At 50.2% G+C, this 25,511-nt stretch overlaps 2 protein-coding genes across 4 annotated transcripts in view; one reads left to right on the plus strand and one right to left on the minus strand.

Annotated features, from left to right (window-relative positions):
- The first annotated feature begins 1,978 nt into the window (after positions 1-1,978).
- Positions 1,979-11,910, plus strand: EIF2D (eukaryotic translation initiation factor 2D). The gene is made up of 15 exons (XM_063177938.1): positions 1,979-2,078; positions 3,097-3,287; positions 3,526-3,609; positions 5,576-5,666; positions 6,209-6,316; positions 7,245-7,534; positions 7,628-7,745; positions 8,290-8,335; positions 8,468-8,571; positions 8,692-8,850; positions 8,964-9,053; positions 9,158-9,253; positions 9,458-9,578; positions 11,057-11,231; positions 11,636-11,910. The coding sequence occupies exons 1-15, from the start codon at positions 2,023-2,025 to the stop codon at positions 11,704-11,706; spliced, it is 1,800 nt and encodes a 599-aa protein (XP_063034008.1). The 5' UTR covers positions 1,979-2,022; the 3' UTR covers positions 11,707-11,910.
- Positions 11,911-12,469: 559 nt separating this feature from the next.
- The window catches only part of RASSF5 (Ras association domain family member 5), a 33,764-nt gene continuing 20,722 nt past the window's right edge, over positions 12,470-25,511 (minus strand). For all 3 annotated transcript variants that reach the window (XM_063177838.1, XM_063177839.1, XM_063177840.1), the window contains 4 exons: positions 18,365-18,478; positions 16,508-16,805; positions 16,070-16,185; positions 12,470-15,324 (listed from right to left, as the gene is read on the minus strand). In XM_063177838.1, the coding sequence (XP_063033908.1) occupies positions 15,172-15,324; positions 16,070-16,185; positions 16,508-16,805; positions 18,365-18,478 (681 nt within the window). In that variant the 3' untranslated portion in view covers positions 12,470-15,171. The remainder of the gene's footprint in view (positions 15,325-16,069; positions 16,186-16,507; positions 16,806-18,364; positions 18,479-25,511) is intronic.

Consider the following 25,511-nt stretch of genomic DNA (forward strand, 5'->3'; position numbering starts at 1 on the left):
TTCTCCCCTGAGCTAAACCCGCCTCGCAGGACACCCGGGGCTGCGGAGCTCCAGCGCTGGCTTCGGTTCTCCCCTCAGCTAAACCCGCCCCGTGAGACCCCCGCTGGTGGGGCTGCGCCTTCTCCCCTGAGCTAAACCCGCCCTACGGGACCCCAGCAACCGGGGCTGCGCTTCTCCCCTGAGTTAAACCGCCCTACGCGATCCTCGCTCCCGGGGGCTGCGGAGCTCCGGCGCTCAGCTCGGTTCACCCCTGAGCTAAACCTTAGCCTCGCAGGACACCCGGGGCTGCGGCGCTCCAGCGCTCGCCTCGCTTCTCCCCTGAGCTACACCCGCCCTACGGGACCCCGCACCCGGGGCTGCGGAGCTCCAGCGCTCCCTCGCTTGTCCCCTCAGCCGAACCCGCCCTACGGGACCGCCGCACACCGCGGAGTGCTCGGCCTGGGGGAGAGGAGGCCGCCGGGCAGGGATCGTGCCAGGGGCTGTGGAGCTACCGCTCTGGCCCCGCTTCTCCCCTCAGCCAAACTCCGCACCGGGGCTGCGGAGCTCCAGCGCTCGCCTCCCTTCTCCCCTCAGCCGAACTCGCTCCGCGAGGCCCCCACAGGCCGCGGGGTGCTCGGCATGGAGGAAAGGAACCTCCTCACACCGAGATGTAGAAGGAACGCTCAGTAGTAACGTGGCTGGGAAGAGATGGATGGAGGCAAAATGCTGAGTGCTGCAGGAAGGGGGCTCTGGGACGGCACAGGCTGCCCAACCCTGCCAGCCGCTTTGCAGGAATTGGTTTGGAGTAAAAAGTCCAGGACAACGCTCAGGTCCCCACGAGCAGCCATGGATTTGTCCTGGTACAGAGGGGGTTACAGAGCTGGAGGCATCGGTGGTGTTTTGGAACATGACAGCTCTCTAATGAGATGTAGGAGGTGTATTTATTTCCACAAACTGCCCTTAAATTAATGAAAAAATTTTAAAAAATCAAGTGGAGTTTGACTTTCTGGTTCTGCACAACTCCTGCCAGGAGGGGACAGCTGGAGGGGATTTGGGATCTTATCCCAGGGAACAGGACAGGAGGAGAAGGAATGGCCTCAGGCTGGGCTGGGGAGGCTCAGGTTGGACATGAGCAGGAATTTCCTCATGGAAAGGGCTGGAAGGGGCTGCCCAGGGGGGTTTGGAGTGCTCATCCCTGGAGGTGTCCAAGGGAGGATGGACGTGGCACTCAGTGCTCTGGGCTGGGGACAACGTGGGCATCGGGCACTGATTTGACTCGATGATCTTAGAGGGATTTTCCAATCTTCATAACTCCGTGATCCTGGGAAGGCTCCAATTACAACACTCCTGTAATACTCCTACCCATTCCATACTCTCGATTTCCAGCTAGAAATCGATCAGGAACACGCAAGCAAATGTATAAATCACAGTAAGAATGCCCAGCTGCCAGGGTACATTAACCAGAAGACAGCTCAGAAGTTTAAGCACAAAAGAACCCCCACATTTCTGAGAACCCCTCGTGTGGAGGAACCTGAGGGGTGCCGTGGGGGGACCCCAGATCCTGGCGGGGAGACCGAGACCCCCTCAGGGAGCCGGGGTAGGGAGACCGAGACCCCTCAAGGCACTGGGGCAGGGGGACCAGGACCCCATCAAGGAGCCGGGGTGGGGAGACTGGGACCCCTCAAGGAGCCGGGATGGGGAGTCCGGGACCCCCTCAAGGAGCCGGGGCGGGAATCTCCAACGCGGGCGAGGGGGACCGGGACCCCCTCAAGGAGTCAGGGCAGGGGAGACCGAGACCCCTCAAGGAGCTGGGACGGGGGTACCGGGACCCCCTCAAGGAGTCCGGTCAGGGGGACTGGCGCCCCTCAGGGAGCTGGGGCGGGGGTCCCCAACGCGGGCTCGGGGCCCCGGAGCCCTGAAGGCGGCGGGACGGGGGGTCGCGGGGGCTCGGCGCGGCCGGGCGCCGTTTCCAGCCGGACGCTTTATGGGCGCGGACGGCGCTATGGCGGCCGCCGCGGGCTGAGGGGACGGCGCGGGCCCGCCATGTTCGCCAGGGCGTTCCGCGTGAGGGCCAACACCAGCATCAAGGGCTCGGACCGGTGAGTGCCGGGCCGGGACCCCGCAGGGATCCCCGCCGGGCCGGGGGGACGCGCGGGGCCCGGCCCCGGGGTCGCGGTGGCGGGCGGCGATGCTCCCGGAGTAGCTGCTTTCACCCCTTGCTTGTGATACACTCCCGGCCTGAGCACGGAGTGTGCGTTTCGCTGGAAGATGTTGCCATAACTAAGCCAGGTTTAATTGAAATATTATGCCAAGGCCTGGATGAAGCCTTCTGTGCTTATTTATAGTAGCGCCCAGTGTCTAATGGGGCTGTGAGATGAAGAGGGGGTTTGGAAAAGGACGTGGAATGACAGGATTAGAGGGAATGGCTTTAAACTGGAGGAGGTGGGTTTATATTGGCTATTAGGAAGAAATTATTCCTTGTGAGGGTGGGGAGGTGCTGGCACAGGTGCCCAGAGCAGCTGTGGCTGCCCCTGGATCTCTGGCAGTGCCCAGGGCCAGGCTGGATGGGGCTGGGAGCCACCTGGGATAGTGGAAGGTGTCCCTGCCATGACAGGGGTGGGACTGGATGGGATTTAAAGTCTCTTTTAACTCAAACCATCTGTAATTCTCTAATTCTTTATGTTCCTGAGCAGCACTGCTGGGCTGACCTCCTGATTGTTCAGGTTCACTGAACACTGCTGTGAATGACCACAAACACCCCTGTGCTGGTCACTGGGGCTTAAACTTCAAATAAAACTGAGGGACAGGGAAATCTGGCTGTCCCCTGCTCCAGCTGTGGGTGACAGGCTGGGCAGAGCCAGAGTGAAATCACAGCACAAAACAGAGGCACGGGCAGCAAACAGAAGCTGAAAGCAGATGTTTAAAGAAGATAAGAGCAGGGCAAGTGTATTCAGACTTTTCATGGTTTGTAAACCCAGACACAAATGCTCCAAATTATCTCCTGTGAAGAGGTGGGAATCTCAGGAACAGCCAACAAAACAGAACAGCAGATGTAGGATTTAGTCTGAGGGATGGCCTAGGCAGCTTTGTAACCCATTTGGGATTTTGTCATTGCAGGAGGAAGCTACGAAGTGATGTGGCAGCAGCTTTTCCCAGCCTGAGCACTGAACAAGTGGCTGAGTTGGTTCCAAGCAAGGAAGAGCTCAATGTCATTAAAATATACTCTCACAAAGGGGAGGCCATCACTGTTTACATGAACCACAGGAACCCAATCCTGTTTGAAGTTGAGAAAGTTCTGTATCCAACAGGTAGGGGGAAGGGATTGGAGCAATCCTCCCTCTTTGCTTACCTTTCCAATTAATAATTAATTATTGTGGCATCGTTTGGATTTCACATTCCTTTATTATCCAATTAAGTGTTTTATTATCTAATTAAATTTAATCTCCTTGATTATCCAATAAGAGTTTAGTCTTAAAGATGAAAAGAAACAGCATCTAGAAATGTTCTTAATTATGCATTTTTATATTTGCTTCTGTTTTGGGACAGTGTACACTCTGTGGGTCTACCCAGACCTTCTCCCTGCCTTTACAACATGGCCCCCAGTGCTACAGAAACTTGCAGGAGGTGCAGGTAAGAGCACCAGAACTTTGTCCCTTTGCACTGCAAAAAGGAATTGCCTTCAGGGCTTTTTAGGTGTTTTCCTTCACAGTGGCAAAAATGTACCTGAAACAAGTAGAAGGAATGTGTACGCAAAAAAATTTGTGGTAGTGGTGTCCTAAAAAGGAAATAAATTAGCTGTAAAAAGAGTTTGTGAACGAAGGAAAGTAGGTGAAGGTGTTTAAAGCAGTAACCTGCTCAGTGTGGGAGGCTGAGATTTGGAAATCCCTTCTCAGGGTGATGAGCAGCCCTGAACTGGGACACAGAGCTGCCTGTGCCATTGGTCTGTCCCTTTGAAAGCTCCTCTGCTGCCACCCTGCTTCCTGCCAGTGCCCAGGGGAACAAGCTCATCCTGTGGATAGGAAGGAAATTTATTTTGGAAGCTGCAATCACTGTCAGGCAGCCTGTGGATTGTGCAGGTGGGGTTGGAGCTGAATTCCTGGGTTACTGGCTCTACCAGCTCATTATGGATCAAGACTAACAGGAAAGGATTCTGTTCTCTGGAACCTGCTTTGGATGCAGTTCAGACTCAGGAGAATCGGCCCATTATAAACTTTAAATTGCTGAACTGCTCAAGCAGAAAAAGATTAAATTCAAGCTGCTGCAGCCTTGATCTCTGCCTGGAGGTGCTCACGAAGGAAGAGATGTCTTTTTCCATGACACAGCATCCAATGTGGAACTCAGGTCTCGCTGCTTTGTTTGCTTTTGGGGAAAATGAAGTGCTGTGATAGACATCTGAGAGAGCCTCGCTGCTGGCTTGTAATGCCCCAGTTTCTGGGCAGAAAGACTCGCTAATGGGGCAGGACATTGATGAAAGAGCCCTGCGGGTCATTCATCGCCCCTGGCAACCAGGCTACCTCTGTGCAGGATCCAAAGATAAGGAGCTGGCCAGGGACAATGGCCACAAAGGCCGGGGAGAGGTAGAGCCGGTCCTCTGGAGGGAGAGGAAAGGCTCCACTTCAGACTGGAGCACTGCAGGAGATTCAGTTCCCAAACGCAGCATGTTTTGGGGTATCTCTTCCATAAATTCAAATACTTGCTGTCTGCCCTGGTAATTTGCATAATTAATGCTGCTTATGTGGTCACATTAAGGCCTTGATGTGGTTTCTGTCCCCAGCCATGTGGAGCTCTGGTGGCATTTGCAGAGTTCATTCTAGACCTGATAAAAATACTTGTGACAATGAACAGGGGAAAAAATCTTGGCTTCCTCAGGCTCCACATTAAATCAGGGATGCTGAGAAAAATCTGAATGAGATGTCTGCAAAACCAATCCATGGAACAGCTCAGGAGTCTGCAGAGAGCTGCAGTGAGGGGAAGCAGCTGCTGTTGCCACCCTTTGGTGAGGACATCATGCCACAGCTGCAGCATGGAAAGCTCTGCTTTGTGATCATCCCAGTCTGGTCCTCCAAGCTGTGGGAAGCAGAAGGAAGCAGGGCTGTGATTTCTGTCCAAAACAGCAAAGAGGCTGTTTCTCATCTCCCTGAGAATCCCCAGCTGGCTGCAGCTGATCTGGCACATTGAGGAGGGATGGGGCAGCACTGACAACTTTGAGACAATTCTGTCTCCAGGGAAAAAGCTGCTGGGGTAACCTTCCATTGGGAAGGGTAAATGGGTTATTCCTGATACTTCTTCTCGTTCCTTTCCCTTTCCATGCCATCAATGAAGAGCTTTGCTGGGAGCTGGTTAAAAACAGCCCTCAGGTCTGACAGGGCTGAGCAAGCTTCACTCTCTGCAGTTTTTTGGGATGTGCCCAGCAGCCTTATGGATCGGATCCCGCACTCCACGGGGGAAAGCGGTGCTTTAGGAGGAGAAACAGAATCCTGCTCTCCCTGGCGTGTGCTCAGCTCGTGGTTTTAGCGAGTAGCGGGAGGGAGGGGGGCGGAGGAGGCGGTGCCTGAGCGTTTCATTGAGAAATGGATGCGCTTCATTCTTCCCGCAGACCTGATGCTGCCAGGCGTTGTGGTGCCACCTTCTGGCCTCCCTCAAGTGACACGGGGCACGCTCTGTGCTGTCACCCTGCTGGGAAACAGGTACAGAGCATTCTCCAATCCACAGCCGGTCCAGAAACTAAAAATGAAGTGAAGGTTTTGAGGAAATCAAAGCAGAAGTGTTGTCTTCAAGGAGCCTTAGCAGTGAAAGATACAGCAGGAAAAAAAAAAAAATCTTAATTTTATGAGTTAGGAAATGTTTGAGCTGAGGTGGGAAGCTTTGTAAATTGTTTATTTTGGACCAATGTTTTTAACAAAATACTGTATTCTGCACAATTGCCTTTGTGTCTGTGTGAAAATTCTGAGTGAGGGAGTGCTAAAATTGGTTTTCCCTCGCTGCTGGTCTCTTCTGGCAGTGCATGTGCTTCTTGTAATTTATTAAAAGCAAGAATGTGTCACTGCACAACCTTCAGTTCATCCAGGCTCAGGATTCTTTGGAAAACCTTACATACCAGAAGGATACTAGAAAATATGAAGTTGCTTGAAAACTTGTAAAGAGCAGGGTGGTTGTAAAATAGATTCAGTCTGACACATTAGCACAGGGTGTTTGCTTTGTCCTGCTCCAACATTCCCTTTTCCCCCAGAGCTCCCGTGGCAGTTGGAGTTGCCACCATGTCCACAGAGGAGATGCTGGCTGCTGGCATGAAGGGGAAGGGCGTTGCTGTGCTGCACACCCACCTGGATCACCTCTGGTGGGTAACTGTGGGATCTCAGCACCTCAGGACTGATGTGCAGAGTGACCGAGACCACCCTTGGGGGGCTCGGAGGTCCTGGAATGTCACCAGAAGTGTCTGGTGGCTGGACTTTGATCCTGCATGGGTGACAACACCTGTATGAGGATGGGAGGATCTCACTGGTGTAAATGGTGAAGGGATGGGTTAATTAGAGTGTGAGACACAGGGTTTAAGATTTCTGTACAGGGGGGTCTAAAGAAGTAAGATGGAGGAATTGGGGCGTGTCCTGTCCTTCTTCTTCTTCTTCTTCTTGGCCTCCATCTTCTGTGGTGATGTTGGCACTTTGGGATTGGTTATTACTAAAGGTGTACTGGTCAATAAGGGTGAAAGGTATTGGGGGAAATAGGTAAATATTGTATATGTAGTTTTGAGTATAAAGATAGGTGACCGCCCCAGGGGCTCTCAGTGTGCTCATGGCTGGCTGCTGTGCAGACCTCTGTCGGGCCAAAAGAAAATCTTTTAGATAAAAAACTAATAAACACTGAAGACCGAGAAAAAACCTGAAGCCTCTTCTCGTCCTTTGGAGCGCGGGCTGCCCAAGGCCACCCCGAGCCTTTCCAGGTCATTGAAACAGCCAAGAAACCAGCAGGTAACTGCCAGCATTGGGGACAGTGGGCAACAGGTTCATGTGTTTAATTTACTGAAAGCCAAATCTAAGGTTAGTCTGTCAGGCCAACTTAGGCAATTATTTGGGTACAGCTTAGATAGGAACTTCATTTAGAATTTATGGAGGAAGATGAGTTCAAAGTAAATTTTACAGTTCAGAGATTGCAGTAAAAGACCCATGCAGGTGCCACTTCCTTTATTCAGGGTGACATCTGTTCACTGTCCTGTGGTTGAAAGCAGCAAAAGGAAAGCTGTGTTCTGCTTTTTCTTCCTTTTGTAGGGAATATGGTGACAAATCTTCTCCTCCTACCTTAGCTCCCTTGGGAACAGATTGTGCTGCAGTGGAGAGTGCTGGAGACCAGGAGGAGCTGCAGGGGAAGGAGCCTGGCAGCAGCTGCTCCCCTGAGCCAGAGCAGCACGTGGACATCAGGGATTTGAGCCTGAGGGACAGAGACACTTGTGCAGAGCTGCTGGGGCAGGAGGAGCTCCATGAGAACAGAGCTGCAGAACCAGCTGAGGATGCCAGCACACAGGACCAGCAGGAGGCTGAGGACAGCAGGACCCCACAAGGTATTTTTGTATCCCACTGAAACCAAACCATGCTCTTTGGTTTGCTGAATCTCACAGACAACTCATGGTACCTGTCCTTCTTTCTCCCTGCAGAGCAAATGGATGCTTTGTTTAATCAGTGCTTTTTCCATGCCTTAAAATGCAGAGTAAAGAAATCAGATCTCCCTCTGCTCACCAGCACATTTCTAGGCAGCCACATGGTCTCCTGCTGGTACGTGGGAAGGAGATGGAATTGGGATTTGCATGCTGGGATTTGGTCTTTAAAATGTGGAGATTGTGTGGGATATTTGGGAAGAAGGTTTTGAGTAAAAAATAAAATCCAGCTCTTAAATAAGGTTATGCTCAATTCTGCCATCAAATACTTTGATCAGATACAATCCTTATATTAAACACTTGCATGTAAGCATTGCCATCAAGTACTTAGATGAAATACAATCCTTCTATTAAATATTTGAATGGAAGAATTGTCCAGACCTGGATTTGCTCTTGGGAGCCAACTTGACTTGGCTGGCATTGGTTTCACCATGCTTTAGTGACCTGAGTGGCTGCTTGCCTGCCCACAGGAACATCAGCACTAATTTCACTCATCACATTCTATTTATCAACTTCTTTGGAGTAACTCTTTCTCTATGTTATTTATATTCTCTGTGTTATTTATATTCTTAAATCTTGCTACTTCTAGCATAAGTAGCAAGATTTAAGAAGAAATGAAGGGTGACTTATAACTAAAGAACTTTTCAAAAATCCCTTTATAGCCCTGCTGGAAAACAACTGGACATAAAGAAATCAAGCTATAAGAAGGTGAGATTTTTTTTTTTGTTTGGGTGTTGTTTCTTTTTTAAAATTAATTTTAATAAGTAACAGAAGAAGAGAAAAAGTTTTAAACACAAGAGCAGGAGTTTAAAATGCTTGACTCCACATTTCTGATTGCAGTTCTCTAAATTCCTGCAATGCATGCAGCACCAGAGGATCTTACAGGTGAAGGAGCTGAGCAAAGGTGTGGAGAGCATCGTGGATGTGGACTGGAAACACCCAGAGTACGTAGAATAATATCACAGTCTTTAAAAGAATTTGGAATCTCTGAAAGAGGGAGTGGAATCTGCTGCCTCCAGCTCTGTTCCATCCCTTTCACTCACACCAAACAATTCTTGTGGCAGCATTAAAGCATTTGCAGTGCCTGAAGGGTTTTCCTCAGCCTCTGCTGCCCAAGACAGCAAAAGTGAAGAGAGAGAACAAGTGTACCATGCTCCTGAAATCATTCCACTCTATGGGGTGTCCACAAAAATGATCCCACTCTTTCAGGAATCTGGACACAGGTAAGCCCAAAAATAGAAAGAAAGAGAGCAACAAAATTGTAGTTGCTGTTTTTCTCTTACTGCCAGAACCCAACTCCCAAATACTTTGATTCAAAAATTCTCTTTGTCTTCAGAAAAGGCAGCATCCTGTCAAGCAGTGAGGTGAGAAACATCATCATTAACTATGTGAAGAGTAATGAGTTGGTTGATGAAACAAACAAAAAGTGAGTACAGGTGGAAGTTTTCCTCCCTTGCTTCCATAGGAGAGGCTGAAATTAGAGGAAAAAAAATGACCTGGTTTGTTCCTCTGTGTGCTTTTGTTTTGCAGCTTTGTAAAGGTGAATGCCATTCTGTGTGACTGCCTGTTGGATAAATCAGAACAGGATGAGATCTCACACCTCAAATGGGATGAACTCTTGAGCAGGTGATTGTTCCCTCAATATCCCTTCCCAGAACTGCACAGATTGATTGGCTGCAGCTCAAACCCCGTGCTGGGAGCTGCCTGATTTGTAATTTCCTGGAGATAAATAGGAACAAGATGAGACCTCACACCTTAAATGGGACAGCCTTTGGAGCAGGTGCTTGTTCTCAGTCTCCCCAGAATGACACAGATTATTGCTCTGTGCAGGTGCCTGGAACGACTGCAGCCCTTGCACCAGGTGACATTTTCTGGACAAGAACCCGTGGTGAGGAAAGGAAACATCGAGCCCATCGACATCAGCATAGCACAGAGATCATCAAACAAGAAGGTGAAAAACCACAATTAAATGAGGGGGTTGAGCAGATGAAATCCCAGATCCTGGGGCAGCTTTGGCAATCATTATTAACCCTTCAGCAGTGATAAGTCCAATTATCATTTAACCCTTCAGCAGTGATGTTTCCAATCCTTATTAACCGCTCAGCAGTGATGTTTCCAATTATTATTTAATTCCTCATCAGTGATGATGCAAATATTATTTAACCCTTCAGCAGTGATGTTTCCTATCATTATTAACCCTCAGCACTGATATTTCTTCTCCTTACTAGTCCTTACTAGCTTCCAATCATTTTTAACCCTTCAGCAGTAATATTTCCAATCATTATTAACTCTTTAGCACTGATGTTTCCAATCTTCAGCAGTGATATTTCCAATTATTATTTAACCCTTCAGCAGTGATGTGTTCAATCATTATTAACCCCTCAGCAGTGATATTTCTAGTCCTTACTAGTCCTTACTAGCTTCCAATCATTTTTAACCCTTCAGCAATGATGTTTCTAATTATTTTTTAACCCTAAGCAGTGATGTTTCCAATAATTTTTTCACCCTTCAGCAGTGATGTTTCCAATTATTATTTAACCCCTCAGCAGTGATGTTTCCAATCATTATTATCCCTTCAGCAATGTTGTTTCTAATTATTATTTAATCCTTCAGCAGTGATGTTTCCAATCATTATTAACTCTTTAGCACTGATGTTTCCAATCTTCAGCAGTGATATTTCCAATTTTTAACCCTTCAGCAGTGATGCTTCTAATTATTATTTAACCCTTCAGCAGTGATGTTTCCAATTCACCATTTAACCCTTCAGCAGTGATGTTTCCAATCATTATTAATCCTTCAGCAGTGATGTTTCCAATCATTATTAATCCTTCAGCAATGATGTTTGCAATCATTATTAATGTTTCAGCATGAGGTTTCCAATTTTCATTTTACCCTTCAGCAATGATGTTTCCAATCATTATTTAACCCTTCAGCAGTGATTTTTCCAATATTTTTTAACCCTTCAGCAGTGATGTTTCCAATAATTTTTAACCCCTCAGCAGTGATGTTTCCAAGCATTATTATGTTTCCAATCACTATTAACCCCTCAACAGTTATATTTCCAATCATTATTAACCCTTCAGCAATGATGTTTCCAATTATTATTTAACCCCTCAGCAGAGATGTTTCCAATCATTATCTCTTGACCAATGATGTTTCTAATTATTATTTAACCCTTCAGCAGTGATGTTTCCAATTATTATTAACCCGTCAGCAGTGATGTTTCTAGTCCTAACTAGTTTTCAATCATTATTAACCCTTCAGTAGTGATGTTTGCAATCATTATTAACACTCAGCAGTGACGTTTCCAATCATTTTTAACCCTTCCCCAGTGATGTTTCTAATCATTATTAACCCCTCAGCAATGATGTTTCCAATAATTTTTAACTCTTCAGCAGTGATGTTTCCAATCAATATTAACCCTCACAGGTGACAATTATCAAGAACCTTGAGCTGTATGGTCTGGACCCACAGTGTGTGGCCAACACCCTCCAACAGAAGGTCCAAGCCAGTGCCACCATCAGCCCAGCACCAGGAACAAAGGACAGAGTCCAGGTCCAGATCCAAGGCAACCAAATCCATCATCTGGCCAAGATGCTGCTTGGTAAGAAGATTCTGGGAGTGGGCTGCTTGCAGCAAAATTGAGATTTTTTAATTCTTTAAGGGATGTCTGTGGTGAGTTGGGGGTTGGTCTCTTTCTCCGGGCGACAACAGATAGAACAAGAGGACACAGTCTCAAGCTGCGCCAAGCGAGATGCAAGTTAGAATTAAGAAGGAAATATTTCACAGAAAGAGTGGTCAGATACTGGAATCATCTACCCAGTGAGGTGGTGGAGTCATCATCCCTCGAGGAGTTCAAAAAAAGACTGGATGTGGCACTTGCTGCCATGATCTAGTTGAATAGTTAGAACATGGGTTGGACTTGATGATCTTATAGGTCTCTTCCAGCCTTGAATTTCTGTGATTCTGTGATTCCTTAGCTGAAGTGAGCTCTTGGTTGTGTTGCAGAAGAATATCAGCTACCTCGGAAATACATCCAGGGCCTGGACAAGGCTCCAAAGCTTGGCCGCAAGAAGTAGGAGAAAAATCGACTGCAAGGATTGCTCAGCTCTCATTATTTTCATTATTTATACAAGGGTTTGCTGCCAGCAAATCAAGGATCATGCACAGCCCCTGCTCATTCCACAATGAGTCCTGGATGTTTACAAGGTCTGGAATTCACCCAAATAATAATAGTGCTCCAGGTGTTCCTTTTTCATAAAAATAAAAAGCTCAATAAACTCCTTGGCATTATCTTGTTGTGTTTTTTTTGATGGAAATTGATACTGAAGCACTGGATGCTGCAGTGGTTTTTGGGTGGTTTAACATTCTTGCTTTGCATCTTTGATCAGGGATGTGGAATAAACCTCCTCTGAAATATGAGTAAAATACATTCCAACACAATCCTGGGACAGTGCAGTGTGTTCTGCCATGGAGTAAAACCCCTCTGGCTTAGACTTTATCTTTTTAAACATTTCCAGGTATTGAATTCAGACATTTCAGCACTGAGAATTAGCTGCATTAGCTGGATTTCTGTAGTTTATATTCTTTTTATATATAAAAATACAGTTTAATGTATGACCTGAGCTGTAATTTATCACAGATAACAGTTCTGTCAGCCCCAGCTACAAGATTAAATTAATGGAACACTTTGGTCAGGTCTTACAGGTGTGAATGTTCTTTAGCTCTTTAACAGTAAGTTAGGAAATTTAAATTCACTTCTGGGAAGGACTCCTGTATTTCCCTTTAGACTAAATCCATTAAAGTTCCATAGGAGGGCACCAGAAAAAGAAAGTCAAGAGATTTCTTTAATTACTGACAGCTTTATTATCATTGTCTCTTACACTGTCTGCATATGAACAAATAGTTCCAGAACCTTCAAAAAAAGCTGAGAGTGAGACATTTTGTAAAAATGCCATAGAATCACTAGGGAGTAGTAAAAATAAATTACAGCATTGCAAAAATGCATTTCACTTTGCCATAGAAGCTCTACTATTCCATCCTATACACATTATTTTACAGGTTTTACAGTAGCCATGGAAAAGAAACTCACACGACCTAGGCGAGACACTTGCTAACCAAAGGCACTGCCAACAGGATTTGCGCTTAAAGAAGGGGCAAATACTTCTAAAACCAGCTCAGCTGACCCTTGAGGATTTGAGTTTCAACACCCACCAACTCTTCAAATGCCCCTCATATTGAAAAAAAATAAACAAAACCCAAAAGAATGAGCCCTGCTGGTGGCAGGAGGTTTTCAGCAGCATCCACAGTGATTGCATATGAAGCCATGCCTTCTACAAACTGTCAAAGACATGCTGGGGCCAGGAAGGGACAGGGGACACTCACCAAAATAAAAATAAAAAATAGAAATAAACCTGCACAACTTTCAGCCAGAAAGAAAAGGGATTTCAAACCAAGCATGTGGCTCTTCCCTCCGAGAGCCACCGGGCAGTTTTTACAGCGCTCTTCCCCACGGTGGAACAGAAGTATTTATACGGTGCTGTCAAGGCTCAAAGCACCAGATAAACGGTATTTAAATGACTCCACAAGTGAATAGTGAAGTGCTGAGTCTGCTTATAGCTGGACAAACAGCCCCAGAGCACGGCAAGCGCTGCTCCGGGGCTGCCAGCAGTTGTTAAAGGTCGTTGGGTGTAGAGTACAGTACAGCTGGAGGCTCCTCTGCACCAGAGCCCTGCGAGCAAACCCTCACTGCTGACCACAACAGGAGCTGCAACTGAGCTTGGCAGAAAGTGGCTTTCACACCAAGTAATGCAGTTACTCTCGTAAGGTTTAGAAACAAACATACTCAAAATCTGGACACAAAAAAAATAAAATCCCAAGCAATCACCTTCCAGAAAGAAACAAAGCAGTTCCTGATCCCTCCCCGGACATGAGGGCCTCGTCACAGCAGTGCTGTGGGGACAGGAGGGACAAGGCTCTGCACAGCTTCCTCCTTAGCCCAAATGCAAAGTTTTCACACTTAAGGGAAAAAAAAGGCACTGAGGTAAATTTGAACTCCTCCCTGTTTCCCAATAACCCGCTGCCTCCCCTCCCAAGGGATGCAGGTGGGCTCCATGAGCCCACACCAACCCTGTCCCGGCTCCATCCCCATCCAGCACTGACATTCCCTGGGCTGTGAGCAGAGGGAGGGCTGGCCCTGGCTGTGTGCAGTGTGCTCAGAATGGAGCACTGAGGGTAAACATGGGGCCCATCCTCTCCCCCAGGATCATTCCAGCCCAGCAGTGATCCCTGCACCCCTCAGCAGCAGCAGTGAGGGCAGGGACCCAGCCTGCACCTCCAGGACTTTGCTGAGGGATGCTCAGCACGGCGTGGTGGCAGCCCTGAGACAGGCAGAGAGAGACTTGCTGTCCTCTCCTGGCTCCACAGAGAGAGCAAACCCTGGGAAGCCTCCTGGACAGGCAGGACAGCACCAGTTGAGAGTGGGGACAGAGAAAGGGCACAGGGACAGCAGGAGCAGGAGGAAGCCCAGGTGAGGTGAGCAGAGAGCATCCAAGGACAGCAATTCCCTTCCTTGGTGCCACCTCCACACCCCAGCCCTGGAGGGGGCTCCTCTCCCTCGGGGCCAGGCACGTTCACAGCTCAAAATCTGATTTGTGAGGGGATTTTGAGCTTTCCTGGGTTCCTCTGATGGACACATATTGCTAAACCTTCAACACTGAACCCTCAGCCTGTGCCCCAACCATCACCTTTACACTTTTCAAACAGAATTTCTGGAAACAAAGGTCCCAATTCCTACAGAGTAGAGAACTGGTGAAACCCTGGCTAACTTGGCTAAGCATCAGGGACAGTTACTGTAATTCAGCTCTTTCCAAAATCAGAAGTCAAATAGAATCAAAATGAATGATTTTCCTGGGAATTACTATCACCAAGCTGCAATAATATTTACTAACAGACTGTTGGGGTGTTGCAGCTGCCTTGGTGTCCTAACCTGGCATTTCCCTGGCTGCCTTAGCCCTGAACAAGTGCAGGGCTTGGCTAGAGCTGCAACACCCACGTGGTTTGGTGCAACAACCTCCTCCCCTTTTCCTGCTGCTTCCTGTGCTCTCCTTACGAAACCACAAGTGGGCCACGAGGGCACTGTGGGCCACAGCACCTCCAAACAGGAACAAGCAGGTCGCTGGGAGGAGCAGGAACAGCAAGAGCTGCCCTGCTCCAAAATTCAGCCAGCACAGGGCTCCTGTTGGGTGTCACACCGAGGATTTTCCACGCAGCCTCTCCAGCGGATGGCACGGCTGGAAATCCAACCAGCAGCTGTGTTTGCTTTGTTGAAGCTGTTTCATAAACAGGCTTCCCATTCTTGGACTGTCTCTGGTCCTGGGAGAAGAGGTTTCAGAAGAAGAAAATGCAAGAGGATCATTTTAAGGGTGCTGGGAGCCACTCCTTATGGAAGGTTGAAGAGGGAGAATGACTACTAAGGTGTCCTGAGAAGTCTTTTCATTTAAAACAGTCTCTAGCTTAGTCTGATGCCCTGTGCCTCCTGAAGGTTATCCAGGTTTGCCTCTGGCCTCTTTCAGGGTCTGTTGCAGTCTCTGTTTGAACCTCTCATACTTCTTGTGCACTTGCTGGATTTTGTCCTTCTCCTCTTTGTCCAGGATCATCAGGAAGTTCTGCAGCTCCGGGATGGAGAAGGCGTCCCACTGCAAAACCAGCAGAGAGGCAAAGTGAGCACACACCTGCTGCCCTTTGTGGGGTCTTACCTCTCAATCTGTGAGGAGCAGCAAAATACATTTAAATGGATCTGATCTCCAGGGATTTAACCTCGAGTGGTGACAGGGATGGCATAAGGGGCTACAGCATGAAGGACAATCCCAATCCTCCCACCACAAATGAGAAGCAGAATCCTCCAGGATGCAGCAGCCCCCACTGTGGTGGGGAGCAAGATTTCAACCAAAAACTGGCTGTGAATTTATTACCTGAGTGTCCCTGGCTTTTACTTAAATTAGTGGATTACTTATAACAGTGCTCAGCTAATCTAATTAGAGAGGATTAACCCTGGGGCAGCACTGCCGGGTTCCATAAACAGATTATGGGGTGGCCATCAAAACTGGCCTCAGCATTTCCACAGCTCAAGTTTGAATTGCTTTAAAAACCCAGATCATTCAGGAGCAATAAAAGACTCAAGTCTGAATTGTTTTAAAAACCCAATTCAAGTTTGCGTTGTTTTAAAAACCCAGATCATTCAGGAGCAATAAAAGACTCAAGTCTGAATTGTTTTAAAAACCCAATTCAAGTTTGCATTGTTTTAAAAACCCAGATCATTCAGGAGCAATAAAAGACCTCTTACATGGAAACAGCCCTTTTTGTGCTGCCTCTGTCACACATCTCCCAGCTCTGCCATGTGCTCCATATTTGTGTAAAACCAAGGAAAAGTCACCAATGTACCTCAACTTCCCCCGTTTCATTTTCCTTCAGCACAAAGCTCAGCGCGTTGGTGTCAGGGCCCGCCAGCAGCCGCAGGTACAGCGGGTACTCGGTCAGAGGAAGCTTCTGGAAGAGCACTGCAAGGACAGCAGACACCCCCAGTGAGATCAGGGCTGCTCAGGGGATCAGCTGGAGCATGGAAAAGGATGCTCGGGATCACAGGGCTGAGTCTCAGATCCCTGTAAGGTCTCAGGTGTTTTCAGCCCTTCTGAAATCATAATTCCCTGTTAACCTAAGCACCATCACCTCCTGTGGGGGTCTGGCCATTGATTCACCTGGATTTAGGTCAATCAGTGACCAGACACCATTTTTCTGGCCTGACACCCCAGTGAGTCCCAAGCACACCAACCAGAAGCCAAACTCCCCACCCCAGGCAGAGCAGCCAGGCCCTGAACTCACCTTGCCCATCTTTCCTCATCTCCTTGAAAAGTGCAAACTTCTGCGGGTTATCCACCACCATGAACTTCTTCAGCAGCCCCTGGATCACCTCGCTCACCGTGGTGGTGCTGCTGATGTGCAGCTGCTTGATGGCATCCAGGGGCAGGTAGAAGGAGGTCCTCTTGTCCGTCATCTCAGCCAGGTTCACCTCCTTGAGGGCATCGTAGATGGACTGGGGCCGGATCCCGGCCGGCACCGTCACCGGCCGCCGCAGCTTCAGGTGCACCTTGATGAACCCTGTGTAGGTCCCATCATCGTTCTGGGGCAAAGCACACAAGGATCAGGCTCCAGGAAGCTTTTCCAGCCCCTTCTCCACCACAACAAGTGTGGGGTGACAGCAGGAGCTGCCCCCGCTCTCCGGGAGTTCCGGTGTTTCTCATTAATCATGCCAAAAGTACCCAGTAATTTCGGGACAGTCACTGCTGATTTTCTCTTGGTAGTGACTCATCCCTTCCTCTCTCGCCTGTGGGATCTTGTTTTATTTCAAACCGGCCCTGCCGAGAGGCAGTTATAGAAATTCCATTGCATGGAATTTGTAGTTGCACTTAATATGGATTTGAAACTCCTGGTTCAGCAGGATCTCTCAAATTTATTCCTTATGTTTTATTTCCCATTTAAGAGATTCTCCAAGTAACAAATTATCTCTGATCCCACCACAGGTCTCTTAACCTCACCCTCAGCTCCACAAAAATGCAGGAACCAGGAGAAAAGCCTGGTTCTGCCCAGTGCACCCAGGAAGCCTGGCAGTGCTGAGGGCAGAGCTCCTCTCTCTAGAAAGGTTTTGTGTTCCTAAAGCCACTTCCAACAGCTCACAGCCCCAGTTCCACCCTGACTCATCCCCACTGGGGCTCACCCATCTGGGACAGGGCTTTGAGGCAGCTCCTTTCCAGAGATCAGTGCCAGCAGGAAGGCATGGAGGCAGGGAAGGTGTGATTGGCGAAGTTCAAAAGATGCCTCTCAGCCATCGTTGGGCCACCCAGGTGTCATTTGTCCCCTGAGACTTCACCCCCTCACCTAGTTGGTGGGATCCCCCTTCCTCCCCCTCTCCCTGGGGTTAAAAGACACAGTAACCACATGGTTTGGCTGTTCTGTTGGAGCTGTTGCTGCATTCAGAGGCCTGTGGGCCAGAATAAAGCCCTGGATCCAAACCCTCCAGCAGAACCCAACTCCTTTTCCTTCACCTCCCCTTGAAGCTTCTCCACCAGAGGTAAACCTGAGCTCCTGCATGCCTGGAGTGTCCCAAGCACCAGCTGCAGCATCCAGCCAGCCAAAGGTGTCTCTGGGGTGAAACACCACACATCCAGCCAGCCAAAGGTGTCTCTGAGGTGAAAACACCACACATCCAGCCAGCCAAAGGTGTCTCTGAGGTGAAAACACCACATATCCAGCAGCCAAAGGTGTCTCTGGGGTGAAACACCACACATCCAGCCAGCCAAAGGTGTCTCTGAGGTGAAAACACCACACATCCAGCCAGCCAAAGGTGTCTCTGGGGTGAAAACACCACAGCTGCCCCCGTCAGTCAAGCAGCTAGGGCAAGAAGAGCCCAGGCATGTTCCATCCGGCAATATTGGTATTTAATTCCAATATATTGGCGCCCAACGTGGGGCTCAAACCCATGAGATTAAGAGTCTGATGCTCTACTGACCGAGCTAGCTGTCACCTGGAGTGTCAGTGCCACTGGAAAGCCCAGCAGGAGGAAAAGCAGCTTGCCAGCCACCCTCACCCCAGAGACACCTTCCCCACAGGCTGGCCCCATTCAGGGCCCAAAAGAACCAGCCCCAGTCTATGTGTGCGAGGGGAAACCAGCCCAGCACGTACCAGTTTCATCAGCAGGCAGTTGGTGACCTTTGCATTGTACTTTTCAATCTTCTGTTTGATCTCCTGGACGGTTGGAGGCTCAGGTTTTTCTTCTTCTACGGTTTGTGTCACATTCTGCAATCAGAAGAGTGGGGCTTTAGCTGCTTTGTGTGTTGGGTAATGCTCCATCTGCTCAGCTCCTGAAAGCAGGAACAGATCCTGAGCACTGATGACGCAGGTGGGGACTGTCCCCAAATGGACAGGATGCCACATCCCAACCCCAAACCACCTCTGACACCAGTCACAGGCAGTGGAGGCAACACAAAATGCACTAATTGGTAAATTAGTGAGCAGTAAAGCATCCCACAACAACCCAAAGCAAAAAATCCAACCTTTAAACCCCACTCTCAAAGCGAAGCCACCTCCAGCTGCAAGCATTTATTTCCTTTTTGTAATGCAAGAAAAAAAAAAAATCCCATCCTATTTCCAGTATTCACAGCTCTGACTCCCCAAAACTCAAGCAGCTTCCAGTGGGCTCACCCAGGCAGAACCTGCAGTTAAATCTCTCACTGCTCTTGGGAAGCATGGGAAGCTGCTCACCCAGGTTTGGGGGAATTTCCTTGCCCAAATTTGGGGGAATTTCCTCCAAAACCAACAGATCTGACCTGTAGGTGGGCTCAGCCATGGAAATGTCACTCATGAATAATCACAGAATCATTAAGGTCACAAAAGGTCTCTGAGATCAAGCCCAGCTGTCAACACAGCACCACGAAACCACGTCCCCAAGTGTCACATCCGCAGCCTTTTGAACACTTCCAGGGATGGTGATTCCACCATCTCTCCTTTTCATGAAGAAATTTTCACTCCTGTCCTGTCCAAACCTCCCCTGGCTCCCCTGCAGCCAGGAGGGCAGCTCTGCCTGCTTTATCTGCTCAATCTGCAGCAAACAGCTCTCTGTGTGTCTTGGGCAATGCTCAGTGGGCTGGGCCTCCCTGCTCAGAGCTCACCACCCTCCCTGATGACAGCCTGGAAATGCATTTTGCCCAGATTTTATGTGGGCTTGCTCAGAGGCTGGCATGAGCAGGGAGCAGGAAGCGTGAAGCGATGTGCCATCGAGGCTGGGAAGGCTCAGAGTGAAAACTGTAACCTCTGAGAAGGGAAAAAAAGGGAAAAAAAGGGGGAAAAAAGGGGAAAAAAAGGGAAAAAAAGGAGAAAAAAAGTATCTTGGGGAGCAGAGCTTGTGTCTTCCCAGGCAGCCCCAGAGCACAGAGGACAAGGACATTGTAAATAAGCAGTGACACTGGGGTGGCACCCAGGGGACAGCAGGGACACTGGGGTCACTCCAAGAGAGGGAGAGGGGCTTTAAACAGTGACAGGACAAGGGGTGATGCCTTTGAACCAAAAGAGGGGAGATTTACATGAAATATTGGGGAGAAATCCTTCCCTGTGAGCGTGGGCAGGCCCTGGCACAGGTGCCCAGAGCAGCTGGGGCTGTGCCATCCCTGGCAGTGCCCAAGGCCAGGCTGGACACACTGGGACAGTGGAAGGTGTCCCTGCCCATGGCAGGGGTGGCACTGGATGAGGTGCCTTCCCCCTAAACATTTAAGGTTCTGTCCAAGCCAAAGCATTTTATGACAATAAAAGCAAAGCCTTCCTGGGTTGTTTGAGATCTGCACATAAAGTTTTTTACAGAAAGGATGATGAAGTTCTGGAATGGCTGCCCGGGGAGGTGGTGGAGTCCCCATCCCTGGGGATGTTTAACAAAGGCTGGATGCCAGGGGTGCCAGGGGTGAGTTGAGGGGTTGGGGCTGGGTTGGACTCGATGATCTCTAAGGTCTCTTCCAACCAATAATTCTGTCAATTGTGTGAAATATCCCTTTATCAGAACTCCCTAATCTGTCAGAGTCCTTTGGCTCATGCTGCACCAACTCTTGGCCACACAAAGGTGCTGGGCTGGCAGAGGAGTCTTTAAAAATCATCTTTAGAAACCATGCTGAAGGTTGAGGTTTTGAAAGTAGCATGATGGAAAAGGAGAAAAAAAAAAAAAAAAGAAAAGCAACAAAAACCCCACACCCCTTCCCTATGAGTTAACAGAAGATGAACTCTCAGAAAGGCTGCACTTCCTCATGTCACCCATGTCACAGCACTGACACAGGCACAGCTGTGCTGCCCCTCACCACCCCAACCACGCAGGGAGGGAGGGCAGGGACCCTGGGACTGTCCCCACCTGCACAGAGAGAGCTGGAGGTGCAGAGCTGAGGGCACCACAGCACCAGCCATGGCACAAACACAGCCCAGCACAGAAAGAGTCCGTCCATCCATCCATCCATGGATCCATCATCCATCCATCCATCCATCCATCCATCCATGGATCCATCATCCATCCATCATCCATCCATCCATCATCCATCCATCCATCCATCCATCCATCCATCCATCCATCCATCCATTATCCATCTATCCATCATCCATCCATCCACCATCCATCCATCCATGGATCCATCATCCATCTATCCATCATCCATCCATCATCCATCCATGGATCCATCATCCATCCATCCATCCATGGATCCATCCATCCATGGATCCATCCATCCATCCATCCATCCATGGATCCATCCATCCATCCATCCATGGATCCATCCATCCATCCATCCATGGATCCATCATCCATCCATCCATCCATCCATCCATCCATCCATCCATCCATCCATCCATCCATCCATCCATCCACCATCCATCCATCCATGGATCCATCATCCATCTATCCATCATCCATCCATCCATCCATGGATCCATCATCCATCCATCCACCATCCATCCATCCATCCATCCATCCATCCATCCATCCATCCATCCATCCATCCTCCATCTATCCATCATCCATCTATCCATCCATCCATCCATCCCCCATCCATCATCCATCCACCCATCCATGGATCCATCATCCATCCATCCATCCATCCATCCATCCATCCATCCATCCATCCATCCATCCATCCATCCATCCATCCATCCTCCATCTATCCATCATCCATCTATCCATCCATCCATCCATCCCCCATCCATCATCCATCCACCCATCCATCCATCCATCCATCCATCCATCCATCCATCCATCCATCCATCCATCCATCCATCCTCCATCTATCCATCATCCATCTATCCATCCATCCATCCATCCCCCATCCATCATCCATCCACCCATCCATCCATCCATCCATCCATCCATCCATCCATCCATCCATCCATCCATCCATCCATCCATCCATCCATCCATCCATCCATCCATCCATCCATCATCCATCTATCCATCATCCATCCATCCATCCATGGATCCATGGATCCATCCATCCATCCACCCATCCCTCCATGGCAGAACCAAGCCCAGCAGCTATGTGTGTCCCTGTCCCTGCAGTTTTTCTCTCCCGGGTCCCTCCCCTGGTGACGCTCCCAGCGCAGGGACAGTGCCAGCAGCTCAGAGCAGCTGGGTTTCCATGGAGGGACACGGCACAGCAGGGCAGCAGAGTGCCAGGCCCTCACAGCAGGCACACAGCACATCAGGAGGGCTTTGGCTGCCAAGAAACCCCAAGCACTCCCAGCAGGAGGGGGTTGGCTCAGGAGCAAGTCACTGTCACCAGTGTCACACCATGTCACCGATGTCACCGCACACTCCAGCTCTGCCATCCTGCCTTGCCCACCCTGGGCAGCCCAGGGGTACCTGCAGCCTGCCCAGCTCCTCTTCCTCCCACACTTCCCACCCCAGGGAAAGAAATTCTGGTAATTTCTGTCATGCATCCATCCCACCATGGGCACAGTGTCCTGATGACACCCGGGGACACACATGGGAAATAAAAGAAAGCAAACTCCAGCCAGCTGTCCCAGAGGATCCAGAGTGGGGCCAGCCCAGCTCCAGGAGCTGTTTAGGGATGGGGGAGCCCTTAAGGGCACTGGGGATCCAAGGGCTCAACCCTTCACCTCTGCTTGCCACTCATGTGATACTCAGGCCAGGCAACACCACGAGCCCCCTAAGCAGGAACCACCCATCCATCCCAATCCTGCACACCTAAATATTCTGCTTTTCTGCTTCCACACCCAAACCAGCCCAGCAGCACCAGTCCTGTGGTGCAGGAGCCCTGGGAAGAGCAGCCAAGCCAGGGAATTGAAGCACTGCAGTGCATGACCAGATCAGCCACTTGCTGCTCCTCACAAATCACCCCCAACCTCCGGTTGTGCAAAGTTTCTGCTGCAGAATCTGCAATTCTGCCCAAAGGAAGAAAAACAGAAGCTTTAACCATAAACCGTTGCCACATTTCCTGTTGTACAGGGACAGGATGGAACGAGCTGGTAACAAAAACCTCATCTCTGATCTGCATCTCAGCCCTGCTGGGCCTGCAGCTGTCCTGCATGGAAAACAGGGATGGGCCAGCTCAGGCAGCCTTGGGGACACCTGGGCAGTGGGACAGACACAGGACATTGGTGTGGCAGCCAGAGGATGGGCACAGGACATTGGTGTGGTAAAGAGAGGGACAGGACAGTGGTGTGGCAGCCAGAGGATTGGCACAGGACATTGGTGTGGCAAAGAGAGGGACAGGACAGTGGTGTGGCAGAGAGAGGAAAGGGGACAGGACATTGGTGTGGCAGCCAGAACGGACACAGGACATTGGTGTGGCAGAGAGAGGGACAGGACATTGGTGTGGCAGAGGATGGGCACAGGACATTGGTGTGGCAGCCAGAACAGGCACAGGACACTGGTGTGGCAGAGAGAGGGACCAGCACAGGAATTGATGTGGCAGCCAGAGAAAAGGACACAGGACATTGGTGTGGCAGAGAGAGGAAAGGGGACAGGACATTGGTGTGGCAGCCAGAATGGACACGGGACATTGGTGTGGTAGCCAGAGGATGGGCACAGGGGTGTTCAACAAAGCCTGGATGTGGCACATGGTGCCAGGTGTCACTCTCTCTGCCATTGGTGTGGTAGAGAGAGTGACAGGATACTGGTGTGGCAGCCAAAGGAACCAGCACAGGACATTGGTGTGCATGGACACAGGACACTGGTGTGGCACCCAGAGAAACGGACACAGGACATTGTTGTGGATGGACACAGGACACTGGTGTGGCAGCCAGAGGACGGGCACAGGACATTGGTGTGGATGGACACAGGACACTGGTGTGGATGGGCACAGGACATTGTGTGGCAGCCAGAGGAAAGGGGATCCCGAGCAGCACAGGACCCGCTGTGCCCTCCCCTGCCCTCCACAGCCCACATTGCTGCTCAGCTGTAAGAAACCCCCATTGTCAGGAGCGATGCAGCCGCAGCTGCCCTCGGGCTGACGCTCCACAGGACAAAGGCTGCCCGGGATGGGGACAGCACCGTGGCACACAAAGCCCGTGGCCCGGGGCTGGGCAGGATTCACCACTCAGCCCCCTCTGTGCAGCCAGCACTCAGCTAATGGGCTGTAAACTCCTGCCAGGCTTTCATGGACAGCCCAGGGGCCACGGAGATGATGTGACAGCTCTCAAAGGAGTTCTGGGCCAAGAGAGGCAACAAGGAAACCTCCTGTGACAGATATTGCCATTTACAAGGATGCCAGGGGAAACACACCCCACATTTAAAGAGCACCCTCCCTGCAGCCTCTCACCTTCTGGAGTCAACTCCCCACATAAAAACCTTTTACAAGCAGTTTAGGCAGCAGCTCTGCACCTCACTGAGCTCCTGGTTTTGGGGATAACAGCTCCAGGTGGGACCCAGGAGCTGTCCCACCACAGCCCCACTGCAGGAGCTGCTGTGGGGTCACAGCCTGGAGGACCAGCAGCTCAGGAACTGGGGCTTCACCAGCAAACCAGGCATGGGAAAGCAGCAGAGGCAGAAAGTCTGAGTGGACTGACAAAGATGGACCATCCCTGGAGCCAGGGCTACCTCCCTGGAGCCAGGGCCACCATCTCTGCTGCTCCAGGGCCACCATCCCTGCAGCCCCAGGAACTCCTCCCTGCTGCTCCGGGAACACCATCCTGAGAGCCCCTGGGCCACCATCCCTGCAGCTCCAGGGCCATCTCCTTGCAGCCCCAGAGACACCATCCCTGCAGCCCAAGGGACACCATCCTTAGAGCCCCGGGGCCCTCTCCTTGCAGCTCCAGGGCCACCATCCCTGCAGCCCCAGGAACTTCTCTCTGCAGCCCAAAGGACACCATCCCTGCAGCTCCAGAGCCACCATCCTTAGAGCCCCAGGGCCACCATCCCTGGAGCCCCAGGGCCACCATCCCTGCAGCCCCAGGGCCACCATCCCTGCAGCCCCAGGGCCACCATCCCTGCAGCCCCAGGAACACCATCCTTAGGGTCCCAGGGCCATCATCCCTGCTGCTCCAGGGCCACCATCCTTAGAGGCCCTGGGTTCCCATCCCTGCCCTTCACCCCCAGCCATTCCTCCCCAGCTCTCTCATTAATGAATTTGCAGAGCAGAGCTCTGGGGATGGCTCTGGCCCAGCCTCACCACAGTCTTGGCACTCTGGTCTCAGGCAGGGGTGGCCAAGTCCTCCCTGGTGTGCTCGGGCACAGCTCCATCCTCCTTTCCACCAGCCAGGCTGGGACAAACCAGAGCGTTCCCAAAGCCAAGCTCTCCCTTTGGCTCCTTGTTCAGAGATCTCCTCTGAAGGGATTTTATGAGCTGGGCCATCAATCCTCAACTTTTCTGCTTATTAAGGAAAGATTTGTCTTAAAAACACCAGAAAACAAAGCCTGGAGAAGAACATCTGAGTGTCCCTGGCTGTGGAGCCGCAGCTCAGAGCAGCATCACCTGTGACCACAAACACTGGAAATAAATGTGAATGCTCCGGATTTGAGTCAGAAACATAAGAACCAACAGTCAGATCTGCAAATCCAGCTGCAGCAGGGAGTGGTGGCAGCTCAGGGACACTGGGGACAGGGCTGTCACCAGAGCTGGGACATCTCTGCTCTCACAGAGCTCTCCATTCACCCAACACTTCCCCTCCAACACCCACTCCCAGGGTTCACAGCACTCAATTGGAGAAGGATCCACTGCTCCAGCACAGACAGGCAGGGGGGAGAATCACACAGGAGATCTGGACTGGAAAAATCCCCAAAAAAACTTAAATATCCCAAACATTTCCCTCCCTTTGAGAAATCCAGATGAGGGGCTGCGGTTTGCTT

Source organism: Melospiza melodia, chromosome 28 (assembly GCF_035770615.1).
Source record: "Melospiza melodia melodia isolate bMelMel2 chromosome 28, bMelMel2.pri, whole genome shotgun sequence".
Classification (NCBI taxonomy): domain Eukaryota; kingdom Metazoa; phylum Chordata; class Aves; order Passeriformes; family Passerellidae; genus Melospiza; species Melospiza melodia.